This window comes from Hypanus sabinus, chromosome 29 (assembly GCF_030144855.1).
Source record: "Hypanus sabinus isolate sHypSab1 chromosome 29, sHypSab1.hap1, whole genome shotgun sequence".
Taxonomy (NCBI): Eukaryota; Metazoa; Chordata; class Chondrichthyes; order Myliobatiformes; family Dasyatidae; genus Hypanus; species Hypanus sabinus.
Window position 1 is genome coordinate 3,036,840 of NC_082734.1, and position 15,425 is coordinate 3,052,264.

The following is a 15,425-nucleotide window of genomic DNA, read 5'->3' on the forward strand; positions in this document are numbered from 1 at the left end:
CCAATCCCCCTCTCTGCTGTCCACAATCTCCTCTCTCCCCCCATCTTACCCTTGTCTCCCCTCCCTCCCACTCCACAATCATCCCCTCCTCCCACTGGGGAGTGGAGAATTCAGGACAGGGGTGGGGGGGGGATTTGAGGATCAGGCAGACCATAGAGAAATTGGGGTAAGTGAGGCAAATCACAGCAACACTGGTTACCCCTTCGAGGAGGTGTGAGGTGGTGGCTGGAAAGGTGGGAAAAATTACCCCCCCCACCCACTTCCCACGTGGGTGAGTCTCAATCTGGTTTGGAGAAAAGTGGAAAGGTGTCACCGTTTATCAATCAGGGTTAGAGCATTTCCGATGGAGATCAGGGGAAATATGTTATTTTCTGGGTGTCACGGAACAATTCAATACAAACACGTGCCCTTTGGCCCAACCAGTATTGCCAACACGTGGTTCTCACCTAGCTAGTAACAATTTCCTGGATATGACCCATATCCATCCAAGCCCTGTCTGTCCACATACCTAAACACTTCTTAAACAATAATCTTGTGCTTGCCTCAACCACTTCTACTAGCAGTTCATTCCCTATATTCAACGTTCTCTGCATGATAAAGGTGGCTCTCAGCTCTTTAACCTTTCCTCTCTCACCCTAACCCCCCCCCCCAGCTTCTACGCTGTTATCATCAGATTTTAGAAGGTGCTCTAGACAGACTGCTGCCATCAAGGAGGATGCACAGGGGCCTCAAGACCCACACTACCAGGTTCAGGAACAGTTATTATCCCTCAACCATCAGCCTCTTGCAGCAAAGGCGATAACATCACTCACCCAACACTGAACTAACTCCACAACTTGCAGACTCACTTTCAAGGCCTCTACAACTCGGTTTCTCCATATTTCTTGTTTAATTTTTTTCTTTTGTTTTTGTATTTGCATGCAGAGTCTGTTGACTTTTGCACACCGGCTGTTTGTCCATCTCTGTCCTGGGTGGGCTTTTCACTGATCCTATTGTGTTTCTTTCTACTTACTGTGATTGCCAGCAAAAAAAATCTTCGGGTAATCAACATGTCCTTGATAATACATTCAGAGTGAACTTCATAAGTTACGTTATCATGGTCTGACAGCTCATTGTTGACTTTCTCTGCGACTCTAACGCTTGACTCCACATTCTCACATCACTGGCAATGCCGCCCTTTCTCTGTGACTCTAACGCTTGACTCCACATTCTCACATCACTGGCAACGCCGCCCTTTCTCTGCGACTCTAACGCTTGACTCCACATTCTCACATCACTGGCAACGCCGCCCTTTCTCTGCGACTCTAACGCTTGACTCCACATTCTCACATCACTGGCAACGCCGCCCTTTCTCTGCGACTCTAACGCTTGACTCCACATTCTCACATCACTGGCAACGCCGCCCTTTCTCTGTGACTCTAACGCTTGACTCCACATTCTCACATCACTGGCAACGCCGCCCTTTCTCTGTGACTCTAACGCTTGACTCCACATTCTCACATCACTGGCAACGCCGCCCTTTCTCTGCGACTCTAACGCTTGACTCCACATTCTCACATCACTGGCAACGCCGCCCTTTCTCTGCGACTCTAACGCTTGACTCCACATTCTCACATCACTGGCAATGCCGCCCTTTCTCTGCGACTCTAACGCTTGACTCCACATTCTCACATCACTGGCAACGCCGCCCTTTCTCTGCAACTCTAACGCTTGACTCTACATTCTCAGCATCACTGGCACGCTGTGAAATCCATGGCAGCAGTACACGATATAGAAAAACGCGCATGTGTGTGTGTGTGTGTGCACGCGTATATGTATATAAAAAATAACACACACACAATAGTTCAATTAAATAGTGCAAAAATAGAAATAAAATAGTAGTGAGGTAGTGTCCATTGGTTCAATGCCCATTCAGAAATCAGACGGCAGAGGGGAAGAAGCTGTTCCTGAATCACTGTGTCTTCAGGCTCCTATACCTCCTTCCTGAAGGGAGCAATGAGAACAGGGCATGGCCTGGGTGATGGGGTCCTATACAATGGATGCCACCTTTTTGAGGCATCGCTCCTTGAAGGTGTCCTGGATACCACGGAGGCTGGTACCCACGATGAAGCTGACTGAGTTTACAACTCCCTGTAGCTAGTTTTAATCCTGTGCAGTAGCCCCCCCCCCCCCCAAGCCAATACCAGATGCTGATGCAGCCAGTTAGAACACTCTCCACGATACTTCTGTAGAAATTTGCGAGTGTCTTTGGTGACATACCAAATCTCCTCAAACTCTTATAGCAGCAGCTTCTTTGTCCATCAATATGTTGAGTCAGGATAGATCCTCGGAAATGGCGACACCCAGAAACTTGAAATTACTCACTTTCCACTTCTGATCCCTTCGAGGGTTGGTGTGAGCTCCTTTTTGCCTGATCTTTTCCAAAGTCCACAGTCAGTTCCAGAATCAGTTTTCTTATTTTAACCTACAGCAATTTCCTGGCACTGTACTGCTGCCACAAAGTGAGCTTCATGACATCTGTCAGTAATAATAAACCTGACTCTGCCCTCCTTCAACACCTAGTGACCTTTGATGGCAAAACAAGTAAATCTGCAGATGCTGGAATTAAATAAAAAACACAAAATGTTGGCAGAACTCAGCAGGCCAGACAGCATCTATGGGAGGAGGTAATCCTTCATCACTCCTGATGAAGGGTTTCGGCCCGAAACGTCATCCCATAGATGCTGTCTGGCCTGCTGATTTCTGCCAGCATTTTGTGTTTTTTAGTGACCTTTGATGTTGCCTTCAATAAACTGCACACGTACTCCAAGCTCCCTCTGTTTTGTAATACTTCCTGGTGCCCTATCAGTAGTATATTCATAGTAAATTATGGGGGCATAGATAGGGTGAATGCTTGCAGGCTTTTACCCCTGAAGGTGGGAGAGATTAGAACTAGAAGTCATAGTCAATGAGTGAAAGATGAAATATTTAAAGGGAAAGACCTGGTTGCTGCCTGGATTAGAGAACAGGTTGAGAACAGGTAGAGAATGGGAATAGGTTGAGCAAGCTAAGGCTTTGCTCCTTGGAGCAAAGGAGAACATGATAGAGGTGTATAATATGAGGCATAAATGAAGTAGACAGCTAGAGATTTCCTAGGGTGGGAATGGGTAATACAAGGGGCGATTGGAGCAAAGTTGGGGGGGGGGGGGGGAATGTCAGAGGTGATGTTTCTACATTCTCCCCGTGACTCTGAGGGTTTCCTCAAGCAGTCCAAAGACGTATCATTTGGTAGATTAATAGATTAATTGGTCGTTGTAAATTATTCTGCAATTAGGTTAAGATTAAATAGGGGGTTGCTGGGCAGCGTGGCTTAAGGGTTAGAATTCCATGCTGTATCTGAATCAATCAATAAATAATGACTAATCTATCGAGCACTCTTCATACAAACGATAAGTCCAAAGTGCTTCACAATGGAGCAAAGTGCAAGTGTGACAATAAAAGACAAAAAATCGTCAGTTTAAAGCAAGGTTAGATAAATAGGCTTTGAGCTGCTGTCAACCGAGTCTGCATCCCTGACAGTGTTAGGTACTGAATTCCACAGCATCAGAAAAGCTCAAAAAAACTGAAATGTCAATCCTCTTCTGACGGAGATTTTGAGAGATGTAGGTTTTTTTACACGGAGAGTAGGGGCTGTGTGTAATGTGTGCTTGGGGTAATGGTAGAGGGAGACATTTGAGAGGCTAATAGGAAAAATGGAAGGCTATATAGTAAGCAAGCATTAGATTGATCTTGGAGTAGGTTAGTAGGCCAGTGAAGTGCCGTACTAGAGGCCACAGACTGAGTGAAAGGTGAAATATTTAAGGAGAGTGATGGGGGAACATTTTCACAGAGCATGGTGAGAGTGTGGATTAGCGGGCGTGGTGGTTGTGGGTTCAACTGTAACGTTTACAAGAAGTTTGGATAGGTACGTGGAAGGGAAACTGATCGAGGGATATAGTCTGGGTGCATGTAGACCAGAGCAGGAGAAGAGACACGGACTAGAACGCAGAACATAGCCCTCAATTTACATCAATGTGCCGACCCAAGTATCCCTGGTAGTACACTCCACAATGTGTAAAAAATAAACCCTCCTCTGACACCCCCTCTATACCTTCCTCCAATCACTTTAAAATTATGAGCCTTGTATTAGCCTTTACTGACCTAGGAAAAGTCACTGGCCGTCCACTGTATCTATGCCTCTTATCATCTTGTACTCTATCAAGTCACCTCTCACCCTCTGTTGCTCGTATGAGAAATCTGCAAGGAAAGATGCCTCAAAAATGTGATGTCCATCATTAAGGACCCCTATCACCCAAGACATTCCCTCCTCTCATTGCTACTCTCAGACAGGAGGTACAGGAACCTGAAGACGCACACTTAGTGATTCAGATACAGCTTCTTCCCCTCGGTCATCATAGTTCTGAATGGACATTAAACCCATGAACACTACCTCTCTTTTAAAAAAAAATGTAATTAATTTTTGCACTACTTATTTAACTGCTTTATATTTATATACACACACACACACTTCTGTAATTCACCGTTTTTCTCTATAATTATGTATTGAAATGTACTGCAACCACAAAGACACCAAGCTCCAGGATGTATGCTAGTAATATTAAATGATTCTGAAAGGGACCAGATGGGCCAGGGATTGGTTTCGGTCCTGCAGTACTCTCTGAATAGAATTCCAAGGTCTGAGTCATAGACGTTGCGATTCTTCCCCTTACTTTGAAGGGAGATGGGAGCAGAATCTCCACGTGTTTCCAAGGTGGAGGAAGATCGACCCTCAAAATCCGGATCGTAAAGAACGGGGGGTGCTGGGGAGAGGCGGGGCAGCCCCTTGGATCTTGGACTGGCAGAGGGCACCAGAAGGGTGGAGCTGCAGTGAGTTGATCAGCTGGTGGGAGGGACCCAAGGGATCAGAAGTTCCTGCTGTGGACGTGACCCTCCTACAACTGCTCCAACTCTTTCCCCACCATTGACCCCCTCCCGACATCCCTCACCTCTCCTGTTCCTCCTTGAGCAGCAGGACCTCGCGTTTGTCCTTCTCAGAGATGAGCCCCCTCTCCCTCTCGGCCTCCCCCAGCCGTGCCCATGTGGGGGGCGGAGTTGGGAATGCGGGAGGAGTCTGGTGCAAGTGGCTCCACTGATCCCGAGAGCTGCTGTAGGCGGGTGGGGGAGCAGCGGACGATGGGCACTCCTTGGGAGCGAAGATGGCGCTGGCTGTTGGGGGGTGGAAAACATGGGGGGGGGAGAGAGAAGAAAGAAGGGGGAAAGAGGGAGAGAGAAGAGGTTAAACTCACAAATGCAGACTCTTACATACTGTTAAATGAAGAGTCCATATCAAACAAGGAGAAACACCAACACTTCAACTGGTACACTGTGGCTGCGTGGGAGGGGATGGTGAGGTGGAAGCTCTGTGGGAGGGGAATGGTGAGGTGGGATGGGAGCTCGGTGGGAGGGGACGGTGAGGTGGGAGCTCTGTGGGAGGGGAATGGTGAGGTGGGATGGGAGCTCGGTGGGAGGGGGACGGTGAGGTGGGAGCTCTGAGGGAGGGGGACGGTGAGGTGGGAACGGTGAGGTGGGAGCTCTGTGGGAGGGGACGGTGAGGTGGGAGCTCCGTGGGAGGGGAACGGTGAGGTGGGAGCTCGGTGGGAAGGGACGGTGAGGTGGGAGCTCGGTGGGAGGGGACGGTGAGGTGGGAGCTCTGTGGGAGGGGGACGGTGAGGTGGGAGCTCTGTGGGAGGGGAACGGTGAGGTGGGAACGCCGTGGGAAGGGGACCGTGAGGTGGGAGCTCTGTGGGAGGGGAACGGTGAGGTGGGAGCTCCGTGGGAGGGGAACGGTGAGGAGGGAGCTCCGTGGGAGGGGAATGGTGAGGTGGGAGCTCCGTGGGAGGGGACGGTGAGGTGGGAGCTCGGTGGGAGGGGACGGTGAGGTGGGAGCTCTGTGGGAGGGGAACGGTGAGGTGGGAACGCCGTGGGAAGGGGACCGTGAGGTGGGAGCTCTGTGGGAGGGGAACGGTGAGGTGGGAGCTCCGTGGGAGGGGAACGGTGAGGAGGGAGCTCCGTGGGAGGGGAATGGTGAGGTGGGAGCTCGGTGGGAAGGGACGGTGAGGTGGGAGCTCGGTGGGAGGGGACGGTGAGGTGGGAGCTCCGTGGGAGGGGAACGGTGAGGAGGGAGCTCCGTGGGAGGGGAATGGTGAGGTGGGAGCTCCGTGGGAGGGGACGGTGAGGTGGGAGCTCCGTGGGAGGGGACGGTGAGGTGGGAGCTCGGTGGGAAGGGACGGTGAGGTGGGAGCTCGGTGGGAGGGGACGGTGAGGTGGGAGCTCGGTGGGAAGGGACGGTGAGGTGGGAGCTCGGTGGGAGGGGACGGTGAGGTGGGAGCTCTGTGGGAGGGGACGGTGAGGTGGGAGCTCGGTGGGAAGGGACGGTGAGGTGGGAGCTCGGTGGGAGGGGACGGTGAGGTGGGAGCTCTGTGGGAGGGGGACGGTGAGGTGGGAGCTCTGTGGGAGGGGAACGGTGAGGTGGGAACGCCGTGGGAAGGGGACCGTGAGGTGGGAGCTCGGTGGGAGGGGGACGGTGAGGTGGGAGCTCTGAGGGAGGGGGACGGTGAGGTGGGAACGGTGAGGTGGGAGCTCTGTGGGAGGGGGACGGTGAGGTGGGAGCTCTGTGGGAGGGGGACAGAGAGGTGGGAGCTCGGTGGGAGGGGGACAGAGAGGTGGGAGCTCGGTGGGAGGGGGACAGAGAGGTGGGAGCTCGGTGGGAGGGGGTCGGTGAGGTGGGAACACCGTGGAAGGGGGACCGTGAGGTGGGAACACCGTGGGAGGGGGACCGTGAGGTGGGAACGCCTTGGGAGGGGGACAGAGAGGTGGGTGCTCTGTGTGAGGGGGACCGTGAGGTGGGTGCTCTGTGGGAGGTGACTGTGAGAGGAGGGTGAAGAGGGAATGTCAAGGGAAGGGAAATGAGGAAGGAGAGAGCCATGAGAGGAGCTACAGCAAGCCCACCCTCTACCCACCAGATCTCCCCCTCCCCAGGTACTTACCGACGGCAGGGTTGCCAAGGCCTCCAAAGGCAGCGTTGGGGATTTGTCCAATGGGACCGTAGGTGGGGGAGCGGCTGTAGGGATCTGCGGGCGACACAGCCATTAGTGACGGGGAGGAAGGGCCGTACAATGGGTGGTGAGGAGTGATGAGAGAGGGAGGCCTGGAGAGGAAGAGAGGGGAGAGGTAGAGGCAGCAGGAAGGGTGGAGAGCAGGGGTGGAAGAGGGTTGCAAGAGGGGCCATTGATGGGCTGTGGACTCACCGAGAGGCGACGAGGTGCTGAGGAAAGGACTCAGTGCAGTCGGAGGTCCAAAGGGTGGGGTGGCTGAGTGCACAGCTCCTGTGGAGGGGAGAGAAAACACCAAGTCTGTCTGAGAGACATCGTACTGAAGTGACGCACACCACCACGTCAATCGCAAAGCCAGTGCCCCACGTATCTGGGCCTAGCAGGGAGGGAGCTCCCGGGTACAGGCACGGAGAGCAGAGGGTCCAGGGTACGTGCAAGTGACTGGGATTGGGGCCCAGAGTTACAGGTCCATACAGAGGGGCTAGAAGCAGGGACTGGGTTACAGGCGGAGGAGCAGCACATGGGACGGTTACAGGCGGAGGAGCAGCACATGGGAATGGGAACAGGCTGAGGAGCAGCACATGGGACAGTTACAGGTGGAGGAGCAGCACATGGGAATGGGAACAGGCAGAGGAACAGCACATGGGACGGTTACAGGCGGAGGAGCAGCACATGGGAATGGGAACAGGTGGAGGAACAGCACATGGGACGGTTACAGGCGGAGGAACAGCACATGGGAATGGACAGGCGGAGGGGCAGCACATGGGAATGGGAACAGGCGGAGGGGCAGCACATGGGAATGGGGACAGGCGGAGGGGCAGCACATGGGAATGGGAACAGGCAGAGGGGCAGCACATGGGAATGGGGACAGGCGGAAGGGCAGCCCATGGGAATGGACAGGCGGAGGAGCAGCACATGGGAATGGGAACAGGTGGAGGAACAGCACATGGGAATGGGAACAGGTGGAGGAACAGCACATGGGAATGGGAACAGGCAGAGGAACAGCACATGGGAATGGGAATAGGCGGAGGGGCAGCACATGGGAATGTACAGGCGGAGCAGCACATGGGAATGGGAACAGGCGAAGGAGCAGCACATGGGAATGGGAACAGGCGGAGGAGCAGCACATGGGACTGGGTTACAGGCGGAGGAGTAGCACATGGGAATGGGAACAGGCGGAGCAGTGCATGGGGCTGGGTTACAGGCGGAGGAGTAACACATGGGAATGGGAACAGGCAGAGGAGCAGCGAATGGGAACAGGCGGAGGAGCAGCACATGGGACTGGGTTACAGGCGGAGGAATAGCACATGGGAATGGGAACAGGTGGAGGAGCAGCACATGGGACTGGGTTACAGGCGGAGGAGTAGCACATGGGAATGGGAACAGGTGGAGGAGCAGCACATGGGGCTGGGTTACAGGCGGAGGAGTAACACGGGAATGGGAACAGGTGGAGGAGCAGCACATGGGAACAGGCGGAGGAGCAGCACATGGGACTGGGACAGGCAGAGGAGTGGGATCCAAGCAGAAGGACTGGGAGTGGGGACTGACTTACAGGGAAGATGAATCAGGACTGGGTCTGGAACAGGGAACTAGGAATGGTGAGCAAGGATGGGGAACAGGCAGACTGACTGGGGTACAAACAGAGGGTCGAGAGCACAACAGAAGAAACTGGGAGATGGCGGAGAGATCAGATACAGGCTGAGTACAGACTGGTGGGTATAGCAAGGAGACAATCCCTCTTCTCCCATCCCCCACCGGTCCCTGCCAACCCCTCCCTCCCCATCCACCCATTCCCACCCCAGCAGACACCCCCCTACCTGTGGCAGTGAACAGGGTGATGGGACGGGCCAGATCGTGCGTTGGGGCAACAGGACTGAACACACTGGGACCCCTCGACAGCAGGTCAGCCTTGGCCAGGTCCAGCTTCTGGTGTTCTACCTGCATCACAGAGAGGAGGGGGGAGCGGGGAAGGAGCGAGGGAGAGGGGAGGATGGAGGGGGGAACACAGAGGAAGGAGTGAGGGGGAGAGGGGGAAGAGGGCAGAGGAAGGATGAGGGGTTGAAAGAGAACAGGGGAGGGAAGTGGGAGACAGGAAAGGGTGAGGGAGCATTTTGCAGACACAGAAACCACCCACCACCCTAGCCACACTCCCCACCCCCTAGTGGTTAGTGAGGGAGCAGAGATGTCAGTGATGGTGTTAAGCCTCTGCCCCCCACCCCCCCAAGAACCCTGCTGACCTCTGCCCCACTAGGCTGCAACCTCCAGTTTTATTCACACACGCAGCAGGAATCTCGCGCACAACCGGGCCAGGAGGCGGGGTGGTCCTCAGTCTCCAAGCTGCTCCAAATCACAGAGGGAGGGGGAGGAATTTTTGTACACATTGCACCCGTGGTGAAGAGTGGGTACATGTTGGTGAGGGAGTGGGGATGTGGGCGGGTAAACATGGCGTAAACCTATGTGCAGACTAACCCCACCCAAGGAAGTCGTTGCTGTCAGAATCCAGAGAAAGTACCAGCACGAGTTGGGGAGAGAGGGAAAGGAAGGTGACGAGCTGTGAGGGCCGGGGCAGGGCTGCACGTACCTTGTTCTTCTCCTGGTGCCGGTGAATCATCCAGGCGATCCGGACGTGCATGGCGCACCACTTACCCGGTTTCTGTCGGGAGTCCAAAGCAGAGAGGGTCAGAGGGTCAGAGTGCACAATCCCTGTCCCTCAGCTCTTGCAGTGTGATGGGGGAGAGAGCAGGAGAGGGGAACAGAGGGGTGGAGGAGGGTGAGAGGGGCAGAGGACGGAGGGACTTGAACCCCATTATCCCTCTGTTTTTCCTCACGGCTAAGGATCTTGCCATTAACCCTGTATCTTGCCCTTCCAAAGGGAATCACTTCACACTCCTCTGGACTGTATGCCATCTGCCACTTCTCAGATCAGCTCGGCAGGCCATCAATGTTCCATTGTAATCTAAAACAGCCTTCTACACTTTCCACAGCTCCACCAACCTTCGTGTCATCTTCAAACTTACTAATCCACCCTTCCACTTCATCTAAGCCATTCACAAAAACCACAAAGAGCAGGGGTCTCAGAACAAAAAACACACTGAAGGGCCTAATTTCCCTCAGACCGAGTGGGACAGGGATATGATTCTCCCCATCCCCAGCTCCAGGGCAGTGTTCGATTCAATTAAGCACGAGGTGTTGCAATTTTCAAAGTCAAAACCAAGACAAGACTTTATACAGTGAATAACTGAGCCCTGGGGAATGTTGCAGAACAGAGGTACATGGTCCTGAGAGAGTGCCAACACAGGTAGGCAAGGCCCTCGTCATGCTGGCCTCCATCATTCAGGGCAGGAGAGTGGATGTTATGTTGCAGTTGTTGTCGATAATGCCACAGGTTCACGACTCTCAGAAAAGTTTTGGGTGTTCCCTAATCTGTCACCTACAAGCAGAAACAATTTTCCTGCCTGTAACTCTCACAGAATTGTATACGTTTCTACAAGATCTCTTCTCATATTTCCGAATTCCAGCGAGTACAGGCCTAAGTGACTTGTTCTCAGAATCAGGTTTATTATCACTGGCATGTGTCATGAAATTTGTTACCTTAGCAGCAGCAGTTCAATGCAATACATAAAATAGAATAAAATAATAATAATAAATAAATCAATTACAGTATACATATAACTAATAGATTAAAAACCATGCAAAAACAGAAATATATACATTAAAAAAGTGTGGTGGTGTCCAAGGGTTCAATGTCCATTTAGAAATCTGATGTCAGAGGGGAAGAAGCTGTTCCTGAATCGCTGAGTGTGTGCCTTCAGGCTTCTGTACCTCCTCCCTGATGGTAACAGTGTGAAAAGGGTATGCCCTGGGTGCTGGAGGTCCTTAAAAATGGATGTTGCCTTTCTGAGACACCACTCCCTGAAGATGTCCTGGGTACATTGCAGGCTAGCATCCAAGACAGAGCTGACTAAATTTACAACCCTCTGCAGCTTCTTTCGGTCTTGTGCAGTGGCCCCTCCATACCAGACGGTGATGCAGCCGTCAGAATGCTCTCCATGGTACATCTAAAGAAGTTTTGTTTTTTTTTTGAGTGATTTTGTTGACATACCAAATCTCTTCAAACCCCTAATTAAGTATAGTCACTGTCTTGCCTTCTTTATAACTGCATCGTTATGTAGGTACCAGGTTAGGTCCTCAGAGATCTTGACACCCAGGAACTTGAAGCTGCTCACTCTCTCCACTTCTGATCATTCTGAGAGGATTGGTATGTGTTCCTTCGTCTTAACCTTCCTGAACTCCACAGTAAGCTCTTCTCATAGGCTAAACTGCTGCCCTCAATCTCCAGAATTTAATTGTGAATCTAATGGTTCAGGTGCAGCCTCTCCTGTACAGTTGCAACATAACCTCCCTGCACTTAAATTCAATCTCTCTACCGATCACCATCGTTCCATTTGCCTTCCTGATAAGCTATTGCACCTGCAAACCAACCTTTAGCGATTTATCGAAAAGAACTCCCAAGTTGCTCTGCAATCTTTTATCATTTCAATAGTAACCTGATCTTTATTTTTCCTTTAAAGTTGATGACCTCACTTTCATTAACATTGTACTCATCTACCAGATCCTTGCCCACTCACTTAGCCTATCAACATCTCTCTGAAGACTCCCCACATCCTCTGCACAATTTTCTTTTCCCATTTAATTAGCGTCCTCAGCAAACTTAGATAAGCTACACTTGGTCCCTTCTTTGAAATCATTAATACTAGAGAGGAAAAAATTGTTTCAACTCACCCGCACTGGAGGTCGGTACACTTCTGTTAACTGTGGGGCAAGGGAGAGGCAAAAGACAGGAGTCAAACTTCCATTTAAAGCTGATTTAATGCCAGTCCCCAGTATCGTCAGAGACCATCCTCAGTTCCTCATTCCAACAGCACGCAATGTTTGTCAAGAAGACCCCTTCCCCCCTGAGTCTGGGTACGACAGCACGGCCCACCTTAACTGCCTCACTGATGAAGTGGGGGTGACTCTCTTCTTCAAACTGCTGCTGTCCTGGCAGAGGCAGAGAGAAAAGTAGAAGCAGTGCAGGACGGGGCAGTGAGGATGGGGAGCTCCATGGGACGGGTCGTGAAGAGGGAGGGAGCTCCATGTGTATAGGACAATCTGGAACCGTTCCTTATTATTATCATAACTCAAAAGTCCACTACCCCGTTCTCCACATCCAAATCCGACCCACCAGTGGACAGGAGATGCAGAGAGAGAGGCTGAGAGACACCGGGGGGGGGGGGGGGGGGGAGAGAAGAGAGGGGGCGAAACATCTCCTTACCCTGGGGTCCTTCCGCAAGAGCGTGTGGGGAACTGGTCCAGGTCGTGATGCCAACTCAGCACTGGGGTTCTGAAATGCACAAATTGGAGGTGGAGAGGAGTAGAGGAAAAAAGAGGGAAGGAAGTGGAGTGGTGGTGAAGAAGGGGTAGTGGGGAAGGAAGGGGTGGGTGGGTTTGGGTGAGGGGAGGGAGAGGGTGAGGGAGGGGAGGGTGATCAAGGGGAGGGATGGGCACGAGAAGGAAACAAGTTAAATATCTGTGCACGATATCTATCTTAAAACCAAGTTTGGGGTAAAGCCACTGTGGGAGGGACAGCAAGGGAGAGAGTGGGAGGTGAAATGGGGGGAGAGTAGAAAATGGTGGGATTGTGAGAGTGAGGGAGGGAAGGTCGGAGAGGAGGCAGGGGGTGATGGATTGGGGAATGCTGGGGAAGGGTGATAGGAAAGAGAGATGTGGACCAGCATTGGGTAGGGGTGCATTGGAAAAAGCAGGGAAAGGGTTGGAAGAGGGAGGGGTGATATGAAGGAGAGATGGGGACCAGCGAGGGGAGGGGAGGGACAGAAGATGGCATTGGGAAAACAGCAGGAATGAAGCCCCACAATCTCCACGCCCAACCTCCTCCTCCTCCCTAAGGAGATGGACCTCACCTTGGGCTGAAAGGCACCTTGCAGGGAGCTGAAGGGACCGGCTGTGGACAGGACGGCAGGGACAGTTGGACAGGCGGTGTGATACGTCTGGAAGTACTGCGGTGGAGCAGAGCACAAAGCCAGTCGTTAGCACGGCCAGGCCGTCCTGCAGTTCAGCTGTACACCCCCCCCACCCCTCCTCCCTGGATCAACCTACATAATACACACACCCCCCCCCCCCCATCTCGTTCAACTCGGCCACAAAGAGATCACAGAGAGTCGTCGCGAGGGGAGACCGACGGGCGTCATTGCAAGGAGAGATTAGCGGGTGTCATTATACACTGAGTGGCCACTGTATCAGATACAGGAGTGAAACTCGGTGTGGCCCGTACACGTCAGCGTGGTCTTCTGCAACAGTAACCACTGTTGTAACATGTGGTTACTTGAGTTACTGTCAGCCTGAACCAGTCTGGCCGTTCTTCTCCGACCTCTCATTAACAAGGTCTTTTCCCCCACACAACTGGATTTTTTTGTTGTTTTTGCACCATTCTCTGAAAACTGGAGACTGTTGTGCGTGAAAATCCCAGGTTTCTAGCAGTTTCTGAGATACTCAAACCTCTCAGTCTGGCCCCAACACTCCACACTCAGTCATTTTTTCCCCCATTTTAATGTTTGGTGTGAACAACTGAACCTCTTGCCCATGTCTGCATGCTTTTATGCACTGAGTTGCTGCCACATGACTGGCTGATTAAAAAATTACATTAAGGAGCAGGTAGACCTCAAAGTGGCCAAGAGTTTAAGTAGAAGCCCGGACAGTTTTTCCTGAAGCGAAGGAGGTTGAGGGGTCACTCGATGAAGGTTTACTAAAATCATGAGGGTATGGATGAAGTTTCCCCCCCCCCTCCCCCCCCAGGATAGAGGAATGTAAAACAAGAATTCACAGCTCTATAAGATTACCAGATTGGTCGAAGCTGGAACTTTTTGCTCTGTGGTAGGGTTACCAGCTTAAGTTAAGTAGAATGAGGTTTTGAAGGGCACCCGTGGGGTGAGTTCCAGAGAGTTCCCCTCTTTCCCAACACCGCCTCCCAACAACCCCACCCTGTACTCACCATGGGTGCAGTGGGGGCAGGGACCAGACCTGCCTGGGCCATGGGAGGATATGGAGCGAAGTGCTGGTGGGTGTGCTGGTGGGTGTGCTGGTGGCTGTGCTGGTGCTGGTGGAACTGGAAGGAGGGAGGGCCGAGGGAGGACCCCCGCTCCGGACCCTGCGAGCTCAGATAACGCGAGTTCAACTCCTGGCGAATCAGTTCTTGCTCTGGAGGGAGGGAGAGACAGAGAGACTGATGGTGATGGGAAGGTGGGAGGGATAAGAAAGAGAGAGAGAGAAAGAGATGATAGAGATAGATAGAGGGAGGAAGATACAGTGACAGGAAGATGGGACGGTTGAGGGGAGGAAGGGGAGAGAGACAAGGTGACAGAAAGGCGAAAAAGAGAGATGGTGACAGGAGGGAGGGAGTGAGACAGAGAAAGTGATGGGAAGGTGGAACTGTGGGAGTGATGAAGTGTTGTGGGAAGGGCAGTGAGGAGAGAGGGAGCATTGCGAGAGGCACGGTGAGGAGGGAGAGGGAGGGCTGCAAGATGCACAGTGAGGAGGGACGGAAGGAGCACCGCTGGATGCGGGGTGAGGAAATAGGGGAGTGAAAAGGTATCTGCTCCCGAAACAAGGGTAAAACTCACCTGAAAAAGTAGCAGCAGCAGCTGGTGAGGGGTGCCCAGCCACCTGGAGCATGGTGGAGTTGAGGGGAGGTGGCGGTGGAAGGCCAGGAGAAGGGGCAAACACCGCAGGGTGGTGGGGATGTGCAGGGGTCCGTAGGCCAGAGGCAAAGACGTGGGTACTGGGGTGGCTGCTCAGTCCCAGCGAAGAGGGAGTTGAGGCTCGGTGTGGCACCTGGGAAGAGGGAGCCAGTGGCTTGGAGGGCGTGCTGCTCCGGCTGGATGGGGGGGGGGGGGGGGGAGAGAGAGAATGAAAGGCAGAAAGAGGAAGGAGGGGAGAGAGAGAGAGGTGGGTAAGTAGAGGGAGAGGAAAAGGAGGGCAGAAACAGTCGGGAGAGGGGGGAAGGAGGGGGGTAGAGAGAGGGGTGGAGAGAGGTTGATCAAATACACAATCAATACACTTTCAATCATTCCCTCCTGTCCCTCCACTCACTTCCCTCCCTCCCCTCTCTCATTCCCCCACTAAACCACTCCCCGCCTTCTCATTACTACTTTTGACTTTTATTTAGAGATAAAGCCACATCGCCCCAATTTAACCCTAACCTAATCACGGGACAATGTGCAATGTGCCTCTGGACCCACA

General features: G+C 52.8%; 1 protein-coding gene across 6 annotated transcripts in view; it reads right to left on the minus strand.

Moving 5' to 3' along the window:
• LOC132382884 (autism susceptibility gene 2 protein-like) overlaps window positions 1-15,425 on the minus strand; it is a 77,232-nt gene that overhangs the window by 33,446 nt on the left and 28,361 nt on the right. For 3 of the 6 annotated variants that reach the window (XM_059953397.1, XM_059953401.1, XM_059953399.1), the window contains 10 exons: window positions 14,807-15,060; window positions 14,179-14,384; window positions 13,091-13,186; window positions 12,445-12,513; window positions 11,913-11,942; window positions 9,712-9,783; window positions 8,948-9,068; window positions 7,326-7,403; window positions 7,065-7,148; window positions 5,025-5,244 (listed from right to left, as the gene is read on the minus strand). In XM_059953397.1, the coding sequence (XP_059809380.1) occupies window positions 5,025-5,244; window positions 7,065-7,148; window positions 7,326-7,403; window positions 8,948-9,068; window positions 9,712-9,783; window positions 11,913-11,942; window positions 12,445-12,513; window positions 13,091-13,186; window positions 14,179-14,384; window positions 14,807-15,060 (1,230 nt within the window). The remainder of the gene's footprint in view (window positions 1-5,024; window positions 5,245-7,064; window positions 7,149-7,325; window positions 7,404-8,947; window positions 9,069-9,711; window positions 9,784-11,912; window positions 11,943-12,444; window positions 12,514-13,090; window positions 13,187-14,178; window positions 14,385-14,806; window positions 15,061-15,425) is intronic. The other 3 variants (XM_059953400.1, XM_059953398.1, XM_059953402.1) reach the window with 3 other exon arrangements.